The sequence below is a fragment of the Dama dama genome, chromosome 24, assembly GCF_033118175.1.
Source record: "Dama dama isolate Ldn47 chromosome 24, ASM3311817v1, whole genome shotgun sequence".
NCBI lineage: Eukaryota > Metazoa > Chordata > Mammalia > Artiodactyla > Cervidae > Dama > Dama dama.
Genome location: NC_083704.1, coordinates 47,230,242 through 47,244,613, shown reverse-complemented (window position 1 = coordinate 47,244,613; position 14,372 = coordinate 47,230,242). Strand labels below are relative to the sequence as shown.

At 53.4% G+C, this 14,372-nt stretch overlaps 1 protein-coding gene across 8 annotated transcripts in view; it reads right to left on the bottom strand.

Moving 5' to 3' along the window:
- The window catches only part of ACOX2 (acyl-CoA oxidase 2), a 28,756-nt gene extending 21,402 nt beyond the window's left edge, over positions 1–7,354 (bottom strand). The window contains exons 1-7 of one of the 8 annotated variants that reach the window (XM_061128208.1): positions 7,210–7,354; positions 5,010–5,185; positions 4,231–4,393; positions 3,633–3,784; positions 3,106–3,213; positions 955–1,074; positions 516–631 (exon numbers count right to left, since the gene is read on the bottom strand). In XM_061128208.1, the coding sequence (XP_060984191.1) occupies positions 516–631; positions 955–1,074; positions 3,106–3,213; positions 3,633–3,784; positions 4,231–4,393; positions 5,010–5,172 (822 nt within the window). In that variant the 5' untranslated portion in view covers positions 5,173–5,185; positions 7,210–7,354. Of the gene's footprint in view, positions 1–515; positions 632–954; positions 1,075–3,105; positions 3,214–3,632; positions 3,785–4,230; positions 4,394–5,009; positions 5,294–5,990; positions 6,127–7,209 lie in introns of those variants that run through there. The other 7 variants (XM_061128209.1, XM_061128211.1, XM_061128212.1 and 4 more) reach the window with 7 other exon arrangements.
- Between the last annotated feature and the right edge of the window lie 7,018 nt (positions 7,355–14,372).

Genomic DNA, 14,372 nt, shown 5'->3' with positions numbered 1-14,372 from the left:
ACGGAAACTCGCCTGCACTTGCTGCTCCATACCCACTGCCCACATGCCTCGGCTCACAGCTCCTCCCCGGGACACCCCAGACCTCCCCACAAGCCACAGCTTCCCGCGTGTCCATGGTCCTGCCTGGCAAAGTGGGGACCCCCCCGCCAGAACTTCCTCCGGCACTTGGCTGTGCCTGTTGGAGATTTGTGTGCAGGCTGTGCTGGAGGTGCATGCGCACACCATCCTCAGCCTGTCCCTCTTTTCCTCACATGGCCCTGCAACCCTGCCCCGTGACCGCTCTGCCTCCCCGTGCGGGGAGCATTTACTCAGGTTCAGAGAGGCCAAGTGACTTGCCCAAGATCACACGGCTCCAGAACTGGGACTTTACTGAGGTCTGCGGGACACCAGAGCCCCTCAGGGAGGGGTGCCCCAAACCCAATCCTAGAGAAGGACCCAGGGGCAGCAGCAGCATTCCGTGGGGTGTGTCTGCCCCCTCGCAGGCAATGCAGGCTTGCATCCTCCCCAGCACCCACCTTTGCGAAGCGATTCAGCATGTTCTCCCTGGGGATGCGCACGTGGTCCAGTTTGAGGAAGCCATTATCCGTGTGTTCAAAGTCCATCTTGGGCCCAATGTCCCCAATGGTGATCCCTAGGAGGAGACGGAGGTGGGGTGGCCGTCAGTTCAGGGCTTACATGTCAGGTAGCACACAGCCTCGGACGAGGCTGACTTATCCGAGCCTCACAGCCGCCCATGGTGTTGGGGTCATCACAGCTGTTTGCAGGTGAGCAGGCTGAGTTCAGGTGCTGAATCTTGCTTGTATCCACCCAGCCGGTTAGCACCAGGTCTGTGCAACTGGACTGGTCCCTGCCCAAAGGAGATAGGCCCCAGTTTCCCCCATGGACCTCTGGGGCCCAGGACAGGGAGGCCTGGTGGGGTCTCCTGGCAGGGGTCCTAGGGGAGCAGGAGCTTACCTGGCAGCGGACTGTGGTCGTCGAGGCTCCGGATGGGGACGATAAAGGCGTGCATGCCCTGCCGGGCTCCGGAGCAGATCAGCTGGGCCTGGACCAGGGCATGGGTGGCTGACCGTCCCACTGCGGGCAGAGAGGGGAGAAACCCAGCGTGACCCCGCATGTTACAGAGGAGCAGGCCAAACCTCCCCATCGGGACCGTGGAGGAGGGCCCGGTCTGTGAGGAGGACCAGTGTGGTGGCGTGGGGGTGGGGGATGCTCTGTGAGGCTGGAGTGGGGCTTTGTTTGATCTGCCTCGGAGGGCGTGGGTCGGGGAGGCTGGAGGGCATAGAGTATTTTCCAGGGGAGGCACACGGGCCAGAGTGCAAGGCAGAGGGAGCAGCATGTTCAGAAGCTTGGGGACCAGATCAGCCTGGTGGGTCCCAGGTCGTGGAGTTGGTGGAGCCAGAGAAACTGAGGGGTGCTCAGTCAGGATACCCCTCAATTTATACGGCCTCCACTCATCCTTGGAGATGACTGGAACCACCCCAAGAACTTTGGTGTGAGTGTCTCGCTCTAGAATGGATGGGATTGGAGGGATTTATGGAGAGTTGGTGGCTGGGGGTACAGAGGGCTCTGTCTAAACGTTCGGTTTGTATAGCAGCCACCCTGCAGTATGCAGGGTCCCCATGGGCTCGGGAAAGGAGGAAGGCTGATGGAGCTCTTAAGGGGGACCATTGCCCTCCATCCCTTCCAGCTGCTCTTTCTTCTAAAGGCAAAGCTTGACAAAAGCTATGGATTTTAATGGAAAGGCTCTGAAGGGAGCAATCTGGGAGAGCTTGGCATCTTTTAAAACTTGGTCCTGCCACAGCCTCCTGACTGAAGTACACGCGCTTGGTTATTTTCTTTGGAATCAGGGGGCAGGATTTTTACATCATGGCTGCGAGGGGAACGTATGTAAGGATCTGTGGTGGGAACACGGGTCCCAAATCACAGGGAGATGTGTGCCTTGCTGCTCCACCCCAGCAGGTGGGCACCTTTGAGACCTCAAAGAGTCACTGATCACAAAGAGAGGGAGCTAGCCCCAAAGAGCCAAACAAATCTGGCCGTGACTTGCAAAAGGCGTTGTGACATAAGCACACTTTTTCTTCCTCGGTTCCTCAAAAACCTATTAATGACCCTGTGTGCCATCAATCTAATAATAGTGGCTCAGATACCAGCATTTTCAGTCTTTGCAGGCAGTGTGCCCAAGTCCCATTTTCCAGAGAAGGAAGCTGAGGCTGAGAGAACAGAGGGCTGCGCCCGAGGGCACTGACCTGAAGGGGGCAGAGCTCGGAGCTGGACCTGCCTGGTTTCAGGGTTCCTCCTTCCCTGCAGATTTGTCAGTGGTCGCTGCTGTCTTAGTTCTCTGGCCTCCCTCTCTCCAGTGGTCTCTCCTCTCCATCTTTCTCCCTCTCTGCTGCCTCACCTCTCTCTGTCTCTGTCTCTCTCTGTCCCTCTCTGTCTCTGTCTCTCTCTCTCTCTCTGTCTCTCTCTCTCTGTGTCTTTGTCTCTCTCTCTCTGTCTCTCTCTCTCTCTCTCTGTCCCTCTCTGTCTCTCTCTCTGTCTCTGTCTCTCTGTCTCTCTCTGTCTCTCTCTCTCTCTCTGTCTCTCTCTCTCTCTGTCTCTCTCTTTGTCTCTCTGTCTCTCTTTGTCTCTCTGTGTCTCTGTCTCTCTCTGTCTCTCTGTCTCTCTTTCTGTCTCTCTCTCTCTGTCTCTCTTTCTGTCTCTCTCTCTCTGTCTCTGTCTCTCTCTGTCTCTCTTTGTCTCTCTGTCTCTGTCTCTCTCTGTCTCTGTCTCTCTGTGTCTCTGTCTCTCTCTGTCTCTCTGTCTCTCTCTCTCTTGGGACTGGGCCAAGTGTGTGTAGGGTGGCAGCGTACACGAGAGAGGCCTTGCCCTTCATCCCCAAGGTCGGGGTCCGTTTCCTCAGCTGTTTCCAGGTGCCTCCAGTGGCTTCTTAGCCACTCAGTGATGAAAGTTTTCATATCCCAAATGTTCTACCACGTAAGAACCTGGGGCTTTGGGAAGGGACTTGCCCAACGTCATCAGCCTAGAACAGTGACTCCGTCTGAGGTCTGCTGGCCATCACCATCAGTGCTATTCTGCTGTCCTTGGGGGATGAGGGGGCATACTCACGGTCCCCAGGCCACCATTTGATGGCCGTCATCGTGGGGCTATGCACCACAAACTCCTGTGTGGCTGCGTCGTAGGTGGCTTCAGTCTCCAGGCCCTGAAGATACGTCCCTGGGAATCAAGGTGGGTAGTTAGACTCTGGGCCAGGGCGGGAGTCCGCCAGGCTAGCAGCGTCTGGGTGTCGCTGGAGCTCCCAGGCACCAGCCAGTGTGGAGTGGGGTACACTCCCACTCCAGTGTGTTCCCCGGCTTGTCTCTCCCTTCACTGGTGGGCTCTGCGGGGGACACATGGCCAGCCCACGGTAGGGGGCAGTGGCTGACATTTCCAGTAGGAAGGACTTGTGCCACCACTAGCTCATACAACATGTTCATGTAAATTAGAAAAAAAGCAGCCCCTCCTGAGGACCTTTACACCACCACCTGCTGTGACATCTTGGCAGTGTATCAGCCCGTGACCACCGAGATGGACATGGGCCCTCGGGTACTGCACAGGGCCCCGCCTGAACGCTGCACGCAGCGGCCTCGACTCACCATGCCCCATCTCTGTCTGGGCGTATGTCCCCAGGATCTGGAACTTGCTGCAGAGTGGGTCCCACTTTGCAATCTGCTCCTCTGAGCCCAGGCTCCTGATGGTTTTCTGGAAGACCTGGTGTATCCCGAAGCCCAGATCTCCAGAAACACTTCTGCAGGGGAGAGACACAGTGGTTGAACAGCCCAGCAGAGAAAAAGGCCCCGGTAACCTCAGGCTGGCAGGGGGCAGGAGAGAAGGGGCACCTAACCCTGGTTTCCCAGGAAACAGTACCTTTGGTATAAGAGCCGACTCACTGGAAAAGACCCTGATGCTGGGAAAGTTTGAGAGCAGGAGGAGAAAGGGGTGACAGAGGATGAGATGGTTGTATGGCATCACTGACTCAATGGACAGGGGTTTGAGCAAACTCCAGGAGATGGGTGAAGGACAGGGAAGCCTGGTGTGCTGCAGTCCGTGGAGTCGCAAAGAGTCAGACACGACTGAGTGACTGCACAATATCAACAGCCAGTATCTTTGCTGGGGAATGTAGCTCATGGGGTGGGTTTTCTGGGTGACCCCAGGTGGATTCGTCTCTGGTGGGGGCGCTCTGGGAGTGAGCACCTGGAAGCGTATTGTAATTCACGACTGCCTTCGGACCAGCCCAGGCGGTGTGCTAGCATGAGGATGTGGAATTTCTTCTTAACGGCAGCTTCGTAACGTTCATTCTGGGTCATGAAGTAATTATCCTTCAGGCTAAGCTCTGGTTCACCGTGGATGATGCTTTCTGTGAGAGAGGCAGAGAACAGAGAGCTTAGTGTTCTGGGTGAGGTTCCTGGTACCTTCGCATCTTCCCATCCACTTGCCTCATGAGTGTGGAAAGGAAGTCAGACGCCCCTGTCAGTTTCCAGATGCAGTCAGTGAGGTCCTGAGATGGGGAAGCGACTCACCCAAGGCTGCGAAGCTATGCCGTGGAAGAATAAGGACCTCAGGGAATACTGACATGTTAAAGCTTCCTTCATAGTCCAAAGGGACGAATCTCTAATAGTGGAATTTTGAGAGTAGCATTTGTTATTTGAAGATGTATACTGTGTGCTAAGTCGCTTCAGAGAGTGTCCAACTCTGCGACCCCATGGACTGTAGCCTGCCAGGCTCCTCTGTCCCTGGGGATTCTCCAGGCAAGAATGCTGGAGTGGGTTGCCACACCCTCCTCCAGGGGATCTTCCCTACCCAGGGACCGAACCTGTGTCTCCCACATCTCCCACACTGGCAGGCGGGTTCTTTACCACCCGGGCCACCTGGGAAGCCCATTTGAAGGTGGGACTGCTATGAAGGGACTTTCCTTCCAAGAAATGCGCGTGGTGGGCACACAGCCGGAGCTCCGTTCCCCAGCCTGCTCTTACCCACTTTCCTCCGGAGTGCGGTGTTCTGGGCGTCTCCATCAAGGATGTTGGTGAGTTCCTCCACATTGAAGGACGGCGAGTGCCTCTCGCTCTCTATGTCGGGGTGCATGCTCCTGCTCCGGGCGTCCCCCGCTGACACTCGGGGCCCTGGACTGCCCGCCATCGCCCGGCTCTGCCTGGCATCCGAGGAGAGAGACTTCCAGCCCAGCTGTTCTGAGCCGTGGACTGCGCTGAGAAGCTGTGTGCAGCACGAACTGCTCAGGGCCGAGTGTCAGCTCAGCCTGCTTGGGAGGAAGGCACGTCCCAAGACGCGCTCGCGGGCCCCTCCTCCCGCACCCCGTCCCCGGGGCCCTGGGCCGGGTGCTGGGCGCCGGCCGGCCGGCCTGCGGTGACTGCTCAGCACACAGTGCTGCCGTCAGCTGCGTCCTCGCCGAGGTTCCGGCCGGGTCTGAGGACACACCTGGGGTTCTGCCATTGCAGCTAGTGTTGTAAGCACTGCCTGCGGGGCGGGGCATTCTCAGAAAGCATCCGTGAAGGTCACGCATGAAGAAAATTCACCTGAGGGAGGTGAGGTGTGTGGGCTCTAGCCACAGTGCTGGAGCTGACCAGGAGCTGGGTGGTGTCTGGCCACAGAGCACATGCTCTGCTGATGCTACAGCCGCATCTCACCGGGGGGGGGGCCGGTGACCCCATTCACCGGCTCCCCTAGGTCCCAGGCTCAGCTGGCCCATCCCTCTGAGCCTGGAGAGGGGTACTGTGGAGCTGAGGGAGGAAGCTTGCCTCTTGGCTGTGACGTGTTGCCCCCAAACCCGGGAGTCCCCCACAGCCACGGTGGACCCTGCATCCTTCACAGCACCCCCTCGGCCTCTTACAGCCCCTGTTCCCCCACAGCAGGACAGCCCCCATGTTGAGTCTGTCAGCCCCAGTTGTTACGACTGCCCATCCCCTCTGCGAACCACCTGTGCCGCCCTCGCCTCGCACCTGTGGTCTCAGCGCCTCTCGCCCGCTCTCCCCTCAGCCAGGGTGAGCTCTGACCCTGGAGTCACCTGCTTGCCTCCCCTGCTGGCAGTCTGGCTTCGGGTGCTCACTGTTTGTGGACTGGAGTCCGTGCTCTCTGCATCTCACCACCTCTCACCCACATGCCCCTTGCCCCGTATCCACGCCTCCTCCCCCGCCCCCCCTGCCCTTTGCCCCCTGCTCTTTCCCCCATGTTCCTGGTGAGCCCCAGTCTCCAGGGCCACCCTCTCCACCTCCCTGATGGCTGGGCCCCCTGGAAGAACCGGGCCCCCTTTCAGTCCCCACCCCCCTGGCTGCTATTAGAGTCGACAATCAGGAAGGATTCCTTATTCATTCAGATGTCCCTCTCCCAAAGTGTGAGTGCCTGGGCGGCCAGTGCTGCTTTTCTGGGGTCCCCAGAACCTAGCTCACAGGAGGCATGCTGTGAAGCTTTCCCGCAGGTGGCCTCTGTGTTGATTCCCACTCTTGTTCACAGCCCTGCAGATACTCTGTTATTATCACTGTTTACTAGAGAGGGCAGGTGCCTCGGGAAGAGAGGAGACTTTGTAAGGTCACACAGTCACCTGTGTCCAATGGGGTTCATGCACAGACTGACAAACTGATACCCCTGAGTGGAGGTGTGGGGAGTGTCGCAGGGTGCAGACAAGAGGGCCCCAAAGCTTCAAAGAACCCGGCATCTGCCGCCTGGATCCCCACAAGGCCTCAGGGCCTGGCCCGTCCCCTCTGCCACTTTCTCCTGCACTCTAACTGCTGCATGCGGCCTCACCCCCTCACCCCTCCAGAGGCCAGGGCTGTGTCCTCCACCCAGAACATTCTTGCCCGATGTCCTCACTGCTCCCTGCCTCCCTGGGCAGGTCCTTGGTCTGTGCCACCTTGTCAGCGAGGCCTACCTGACTGCCGTCTTTAATCGCCCACACCCCTCCTCCAGCCTCCCCCATCACCCTGCTCTGGTTTCCTCTTCTTCCCTTATCGTAACATACAAGATAATTTGCTCATTTACTGTTTTGTTTTGTTTGTTGCTGTCTCTACCTACTTCAAGTTAGACTTTCAGTACAGGGCCGGGATCTCAGTCACATTCTAGCTGTGGCGCTCATACCTGGCTCCCAGGGAGCGTCCAGGAGCAGGCGGCCCGGGGAAGAACGGACTCAGGGTCAGTCCCACGCCCTCCGGTGCCCTGACTCACCTCTGTCCAGTGCCTGCACGGTAGGCCTGGCCTGACCTCCCTGGCCGTGGCCCAGGCCTTTCAGCGCGGCTCGGCCGGCCCCTGTCTCCTCCCCGGGAGGGGCTGGACCACAGATGACAGAAGGCGCTGGTTGGCAGGCTCCCAGCTCCCAGCTGCCCGCCTCCCTCTGCTGGGTGTGGCCGGGCTGTGCCTGGCCCGGGTCTGCCCTGGAGGGTGGCTCAGAGGGTGTGAAGGGGGACAGATAGCTTAGCACCAGGCTGGCGCAGCACCTCAGTGAGCGCCGGCCTCTGAGCCTCTGTCTTCCCCTTCCTCTCGCTGCCCATCCGGCAGCCTCCCAGAACCTGGTCGTGGTCAAATGCACAGTTTCACTCTGTGTAAAAAAAAAAAAACAAAAAAAACAAAAAAAAACCACCACAGGTCCCACCCGGAGTCAAGAGACCAGGGCTCAAATCCTGGAGGCGTGCCTCTTGGGGCACCACTTCTGTAAGTCCTTGCCCTTAACTGTAACTCACAGGATATGAAGGAAAGCTCTTTCTTTTTTTAAAATAAATTTAAAAAGCTCTTTATTTTTGGCCATGCTGGGACTTTCTTGCTTCCTGGGCTTTGTCGAGTTGTGGGGAGTGGGGGCCACTCTCCAGCTTTGGTGCCTGGGCTTCTCACTGCGGAGGCGTCTCTTGTTTCCAAGCACAGGCTCTAGGGTGCTTGGGCACAGTAGTTGGGGCACACAGGCTTAGTTGCTCTGCATGTGCCATATTGGGCTTGCCAGGTGGCACTAGTGGTAAGGAAACTTCCTGCCAATGCAGAAGTTGTAAGGACATGGGTTTGATCCCTGGGTTGGGAAGACCCCCTGGAGGAGGGCATGGCAATGCACTCCAGTATTCTTGCCTGGAGAATCACGTAGAATGAGGAGCCTGGCGGACTCCAGTTCATGGGGTCGCAAAGAGTCAAACACGACTGAAGCGACTTAGCACGCATGCGCGCACGCATGTGTGAAGGTTCGGCTTGTATGGGATGCGCAGATTCGGTTATTTGTCAGTATTTATTTTTTAGACTCCACGGTGGTCTGAGTGCTGGGCAGAGCAGGAAGCGCAAGCCACAGAAAACAAAACTATACTAGGGCCCTGCCCTTGGGAAGCTTCCAGGCTGGAGTCAGGGGGCTGCTGCAGGGACAGAGAATCCCATTAGGAATAGGCAGGTATGCCTAGCTGGATACTCACAGCCGCTTCTAATGAACTTATAACTTTTCGAACTTAAGGTCTCCTTGCCCTCTCTTGCTGCTGCCGCTGTTCCCAGGACGTTCCTGATTTGCCCATCTAGTTCTTGGTTTTCGGCTCACCACAGTGTCACACTCTTTTGGGAAGTCACCCTAGTCTGGATTAGAAGCTCCTGGGCTTGCTTTCTTAGCTCCAAGCTTTGGCGCCTTATGGTATAATAAAAGTTATAGATTCAGTCTTTGCCCTTGGTTCCTGGCAAAGAGCTCCTAAAAATCCTTGTCATCTCCTGAGTGATAGGATTGTCTTTTGTATCCTGGCTGCGGGCCTGCACACAGCTTCGGGTTGGGTGGGGGGCATTGCTGCCAGACAGACCGGGCCTTAATAACGCTGGGGCTGGGGCTCGCAGTCCTTCCCGCCACCCCCTCTAACCTCCTGGCTGGGAGAGATGCTGGAGACTGAAGCAGTCACCAGTGGTCCATGATACAATCATTTATACCTGCATTATGAAGCCTTGGTAAAAACCCCTACAACAGTGGGCTTCAGGGGGCTTCTGAGCTGGTGAGCACATGGAGGTGCTGGGAGCGTGGCCCCCCTGCCTCGTCCTGCCCCGTCCTGCCCCCCCGCCTCGTCCTGCCCCCCACCCCCGCCTCGCCTCATCCTGCCCCCAGCCTCATCTTGTCCTTCCCCCACCCCCACAGTGGCTGTTCCTGAACTGGGTCCCCTGTAATAAACCCGCAAATGCAACTCAGGTGGTTTCCTGAATTCTGTGAGTCATTCTGGCAGGTTATTGAACCTCTGGGAGGGGGTCACGGGAACCCCTGAATTTACGTATAGCTGGTAGGTCTGAAGTCCTGGTGCCCCCTGGCATCTGCAGTTGTTGTCGGTAGCAGGGGCAGTCTCACGGGACTGAGTCCTGTGCCTGTAGGGTCTGCACTAACTCCCAGAGGCAATTTGAATTGAAATGTTTGGACATCCAGTGTTGGGAATCAGAGAATTGGTTGTTGCTGGGTTGGGAAACCTCATGTTTGGTGTGACAAGTGGTGGCGGAAACAGACGCCACCCCCTTGGTATGAGAGGTGGCTGCTTTTTCTTTCATTACTGGTTTTTGTCTGAAGTATCACTGAAAGCAAGGACTGTGTCTGCTCTGCTCTTGGTCCTGAACGCAGTCCCAGCTGCAGCCCAGCGCCTGCCCCCGGCTAGGTGCTTAGCAAGTACTTCAGTTCAGTTCAGTAGCTCAGTCGTGCCCAACTGTCTGCAACCCCATGGACTGCAGCACGCCAGGCTTCCCTGTCCATCGCCAACTCCCAGAGCTTGCCCAAACTCATGTCCGTCGAGTCCGTGATGCCATCCAACCATCTCATCCTCTGTCATCCCCTTCTCCTCCTGCCTTCAGTCTTTCCTGGCATCAAAGTCTTTTTCAATGAGTCACTTCTTCACATCAGGGGGCCAAAATATTGGAGTTTCAGCTTCAGCATCAGTCCTTGCAGTGAATATTCAGGACTGAATTCCTTGAGGATTGACTGGTTGGATCTCCTTGCAGTCCAAGGGACTCTCAAGAGTCTTCTCCAACACCACAGTTCAAAAGCATCAATTCTTCGGTGCTCAGCTTTCTTGATAGTCCAACAATCACATTCGTACATGACTACTGGAAAAACCATAGCTTTGACTAGGTGAACCTTTGTTGGCAAAGTAATGTCTATGCTTTTTAATATGCTGTCTAAGTTGGGCATAGGTTTTCTTCCAAGGAGCAAGCGTCTTTTAATTTCATGACTGCAGTCACCATCTGCAGCGATTTTGGACCCCCCCAAAATAAAGTCTCTCACTGTTTCCATTGTTTTCCCAGTTCTTTACCATGAAGTGGTGGGACTGGATTCCATGATCTTAGTTTTCTGAGTGTTGAGCTTTAAGCCAACTTTTTCATTCTCCTCTTTCACTTCCATCAAGAGGCTTTTTAGTTCTTCTTTGCTTTCTGCCATAAGGGTGGTGTCATCTGCATATCTGAAGTTATTGATATTTCTCCCAGCAATCTTGATTCCAGCTTGTGCTTCTTCCAGCCCAGCATTTCTCATGATGTACTCTGCATATAAGTTAAATAAGCAGGGTGACAATATACAGTCTTGACATACTCCTTTCCTGACTTGAAATCAGTCTGTTATTCCATGTCCAGTTCTAGCTGTTGCTTCTTGACCTGCATACAGATTTCTCAGGAGGCAGGTCAGGTGGTCTGGTATTGCCATGGCTTTCAGAATTTTCCACAGTTTATTGTGATCCACACAGTGAAAGGCTTTGGCCTAGTCAATAAAGCAGAAGTAGATGCTTTTATGGAACTCTCTTGCTTTTTTGATGATCCAACGGATGTTGGCAATTTGACCTCTGGTTCCTCTGCCTTTTCTAAATCCAGCTTGAACATCTGAAAGTTCTCAGTTCACGTACTGTTGAAGCCTCGCTTGGAAAATTTTGAGCATTACTTCATTAGCGTGTGAGATCAGTGCAACTGTGCAGTAGTTTGAACATTCTTTGACATTAGTAAGTACTTGGTGGATGAGTAAATAAACAAGGTTGGCTGGATCCACCAGGATTCTCTACCCCAAGGGCACGGCCCTACTTGAAAGGACTCTGGAGTTTGGGCGCTCTCTTTTTTTTATTTGGTAATGTTTATTGACTCTTTTCTGCTTGGTTTTTTTCTGCCTTGATGTAATGTTTTAATTGAAGTATAGTTGATTTTCAATGTTGTGTTTCAGATTATAGCAAAGTGATTCTGTTTTAAATATATGTATATCTTTCTGTGTATAGATGTAGATATTGTGTTCAGATTCTTTTCTGTTGTTGGTTACTAAACGATACTGAATACAGTCCTTTGTGCTATACAGCAAGCCCTTATTGGTTATATATTTCATTCATAATAATGTGTTGATGTTAGTCCCATACTCCTAATTTATCCCTCCCCCTCTTTCCTTTTTGGCAACTCTAAGTTTGTCTTCTGTGTTTGTGAGTGTTTTCCAAGTACATTTGTAACATTTTTTTTGCCTCCCCATATGAGTGATGTCATATGACATTTGTCTTTGATTTATTTAGTATGATAATCTCTAGGTCCAACTATATTGCTGCAAATGACATGATTTCATTCTTTTTCATGGTTGAGTAATATTCCATTGTATATATATATATATCCATCCTCTTTATCCATTCATTAAAGGACATTTATGTTGCTTATGTGTCTTGGTTATTGTAAATACTGCTGCTATAGATATTGGGGGTACATGTATCTTTTCAAATGATAGTTTTCTCTGGATATATGCCCAAAAGTGGGATTGCTGAGTCATATGGTAATTCTATTTTTAGTTTTTTAAGGAACCGCCAAACTGTTCTGCATACTGACTGCACCAGTTTACCACCAACAGTGTAGAAAGGTCCCTTTTTCTCTACACCCTCCCCATAGACTCTATACAGTGGACTCCACAAACGATACAGTCCATGGAATTCTCCAGGGCGGAATACTGGAGTGGGTTGCCATTTCCTTCCCCAGGGGATCTTCCTGACCCCGGGATCAAACCCCGGTCTCCCACACTACAGGCAGATTCTTGACCAGCTGAGCCGCCAGGGAAGTCTGCACCCTCTGCAGCATTTATTATTTTAGAATTTTTACTGATAGCCATTCTGACCAGTGTGAGACGGTACCTCATTGTAGTTTTGATTTGCATTTCTCTAAGTGTGTTAGCCATCTGTATGTCGTCTTTCAGAAAAACATCTATTTAGGTCTTCTGCCCACTTTTTGATTGGGCTGTTTCTTTTTTGGATACTAAGCTGCATGAGCTGTTTGTACATGTTAGAAATTAAGGCCTTGTCAGTCGCATTGTTTGCAAATATGTTCACCCATTCCATAGATTGTCTCTTAATTTTGTTTATATCAATTTAATTGGATCCCATTTGTTTGTGGAACTTGAAAACAAATGACTTCTTTTTGGCTGCACTAGCTCTTCCTCGCTGCACGTGGACTTGATCTAGTTGGGGCTGCTTCCTCTAGCAGGGGCTTCTCCTCGTCGCAGGGCGAGGCTTCTGGCCGTGGTGGCTTCTCTTGTGGAGCATGGGCTCCAGGTGCATGGGCTTCAGCAGTTGTGGTGCAGGGGCTTAGTTGTTCCTCGGCATGGGGGATCTCCCTAGACCAGGGGTCGAAACTATGTCCCCTGCACTGGCAGGTGGATTCTTATCCACGGTGCCACCGGGGCATGTTTTGAAAAGGCAAGGGTTTTGAAAAGGCAAGGGGCATGTTTTGAAAAGGCAAAGGCATGCTCTCAAACGGTGTCTCAGGAATAAGACAGACGGTTGAAACGGCTCAGCAAGCAGTCTTGACTTCTGAAGAAGGGTGCGCTCCAGACAGAAGTCTGGGAAGCAAGCACAGAGTGGGGAGCCCCCTAGATTTTTATCCCTGAGACGCAGGTTCCCTTCTCTGGCTCCTCATAGATTGAGGACCACAGAATTACAGTCTCTCCCGGACATTGCCTAATTGTGTTTTTATTTTTAACAATTGGTCTCCATGAGGGCTCGTAAATTCCTGATTGGAGCATTTATGTTAACTGTTTTCCGTACCCTTTTAGTTCTTTGTGTATGTCCAGGTATAAAGCCTGAGCAATTAGCCTGCCAAAACGTTCTTATGAGGAAGGAGAATCAGGAAGTGAAAAGAACAAAGGATTGGAAACTAGCCACCATTTTAGACATCTTACTCACAGCCGGCTGTATATCGTTCTGTTCAGCTCTTCTAAGAGCGAATCACTTCTTCATTTATGACTTCTGCTTTGAGAGAAAAGACCATACCTCTCTTACAGTGTGTGTGCGCGCATACATGTGTCCACCCTGTTTATACCACCCGCATGCCTCGGCCAGAGACCCCGTCCTCTAATCTCAGAGCCGACGCCTCTGTGTGCCGGGCTCTGTTTCCAAAGGGATCCCGGCCTTTCTGCTGCCTCTCCTGAAGGCTCCAGTCCCCGTCAGGAACTCGAGTCTTTAATATCCCAGGACCTTAGAAGAGACAGACCCTGTGTCTTCAGTCAAGGAATTGCTCTGTCCTGTGAGCAACCACGGTCCTGCTCTGAGGTTTGGCTCGTCTTGTTTATGCCCAGCGTTAGTATTTGCACACTCCTGTCCTTTGCTCCCTGCACGGATGTCTGTGGAGCACCTGCGGGCGTTGGGCACTGCTTTGAGTAGGACCCAGAGGGGAGCCAGGCCTCGGGGAGCGCGGTGGGATGTCTGTAGGCTCCCTCGCTTGCACTGCACAGCCCCCCTGCAGAGTAGGACGCTGCTCCCCATTTTGCAGGGGAGGAAAGAAGCTCGGAGTGGTATTGTCACTTGCCCAGGTTTGCACAGCAAGTAGATTACAGAGCTGGATTTTGAACCAGGTCTTTTGATGGTAAAGACTTTCTCTTAGCCCATTTGTGCACAGTTGGAAAAGAAGTCAGGAGACCGAGGGCTCCTGTCCCGGCAGGGCTTCTAAGATACGGGGAGCTGAGGGGGTGCCCTCCCCGTGTGGGTCTCTGCTTTCCCATCTGTGATGAGCAGTGTTTGCTCAGGAGTGGGCCTCACTGCTCTGCACACGCCCCCGAGGTAGTGCCTGGCTTCTGTCCTCAGGGGAGCGGGACCCAAACTCTGAGACATCACCTACCAGCTCCTGCTGGGACTGGGGGGCCGGACCCCTGGGTCTCCTGTTACCGTTGGCAATGGCTGTACCCAAGGTGGCAGCTTCAGGGAAGGTGGCCTTGACCCTACTGTTTGGAGGGCAAAGTTCTGGGTTCCAGCCTGCTCTCTACCAGGGATTTATACTATTACTGACTATGGGAAATTAATATCTAATTTCTCTTTGCCATAGTTTCCACATGTTGGTTGTTTTAAGAGTAAGCTCTTGTTTTTCTTTTAATTTATATATTTTACTATGTAAGTTTTAGGTATATGGCATTA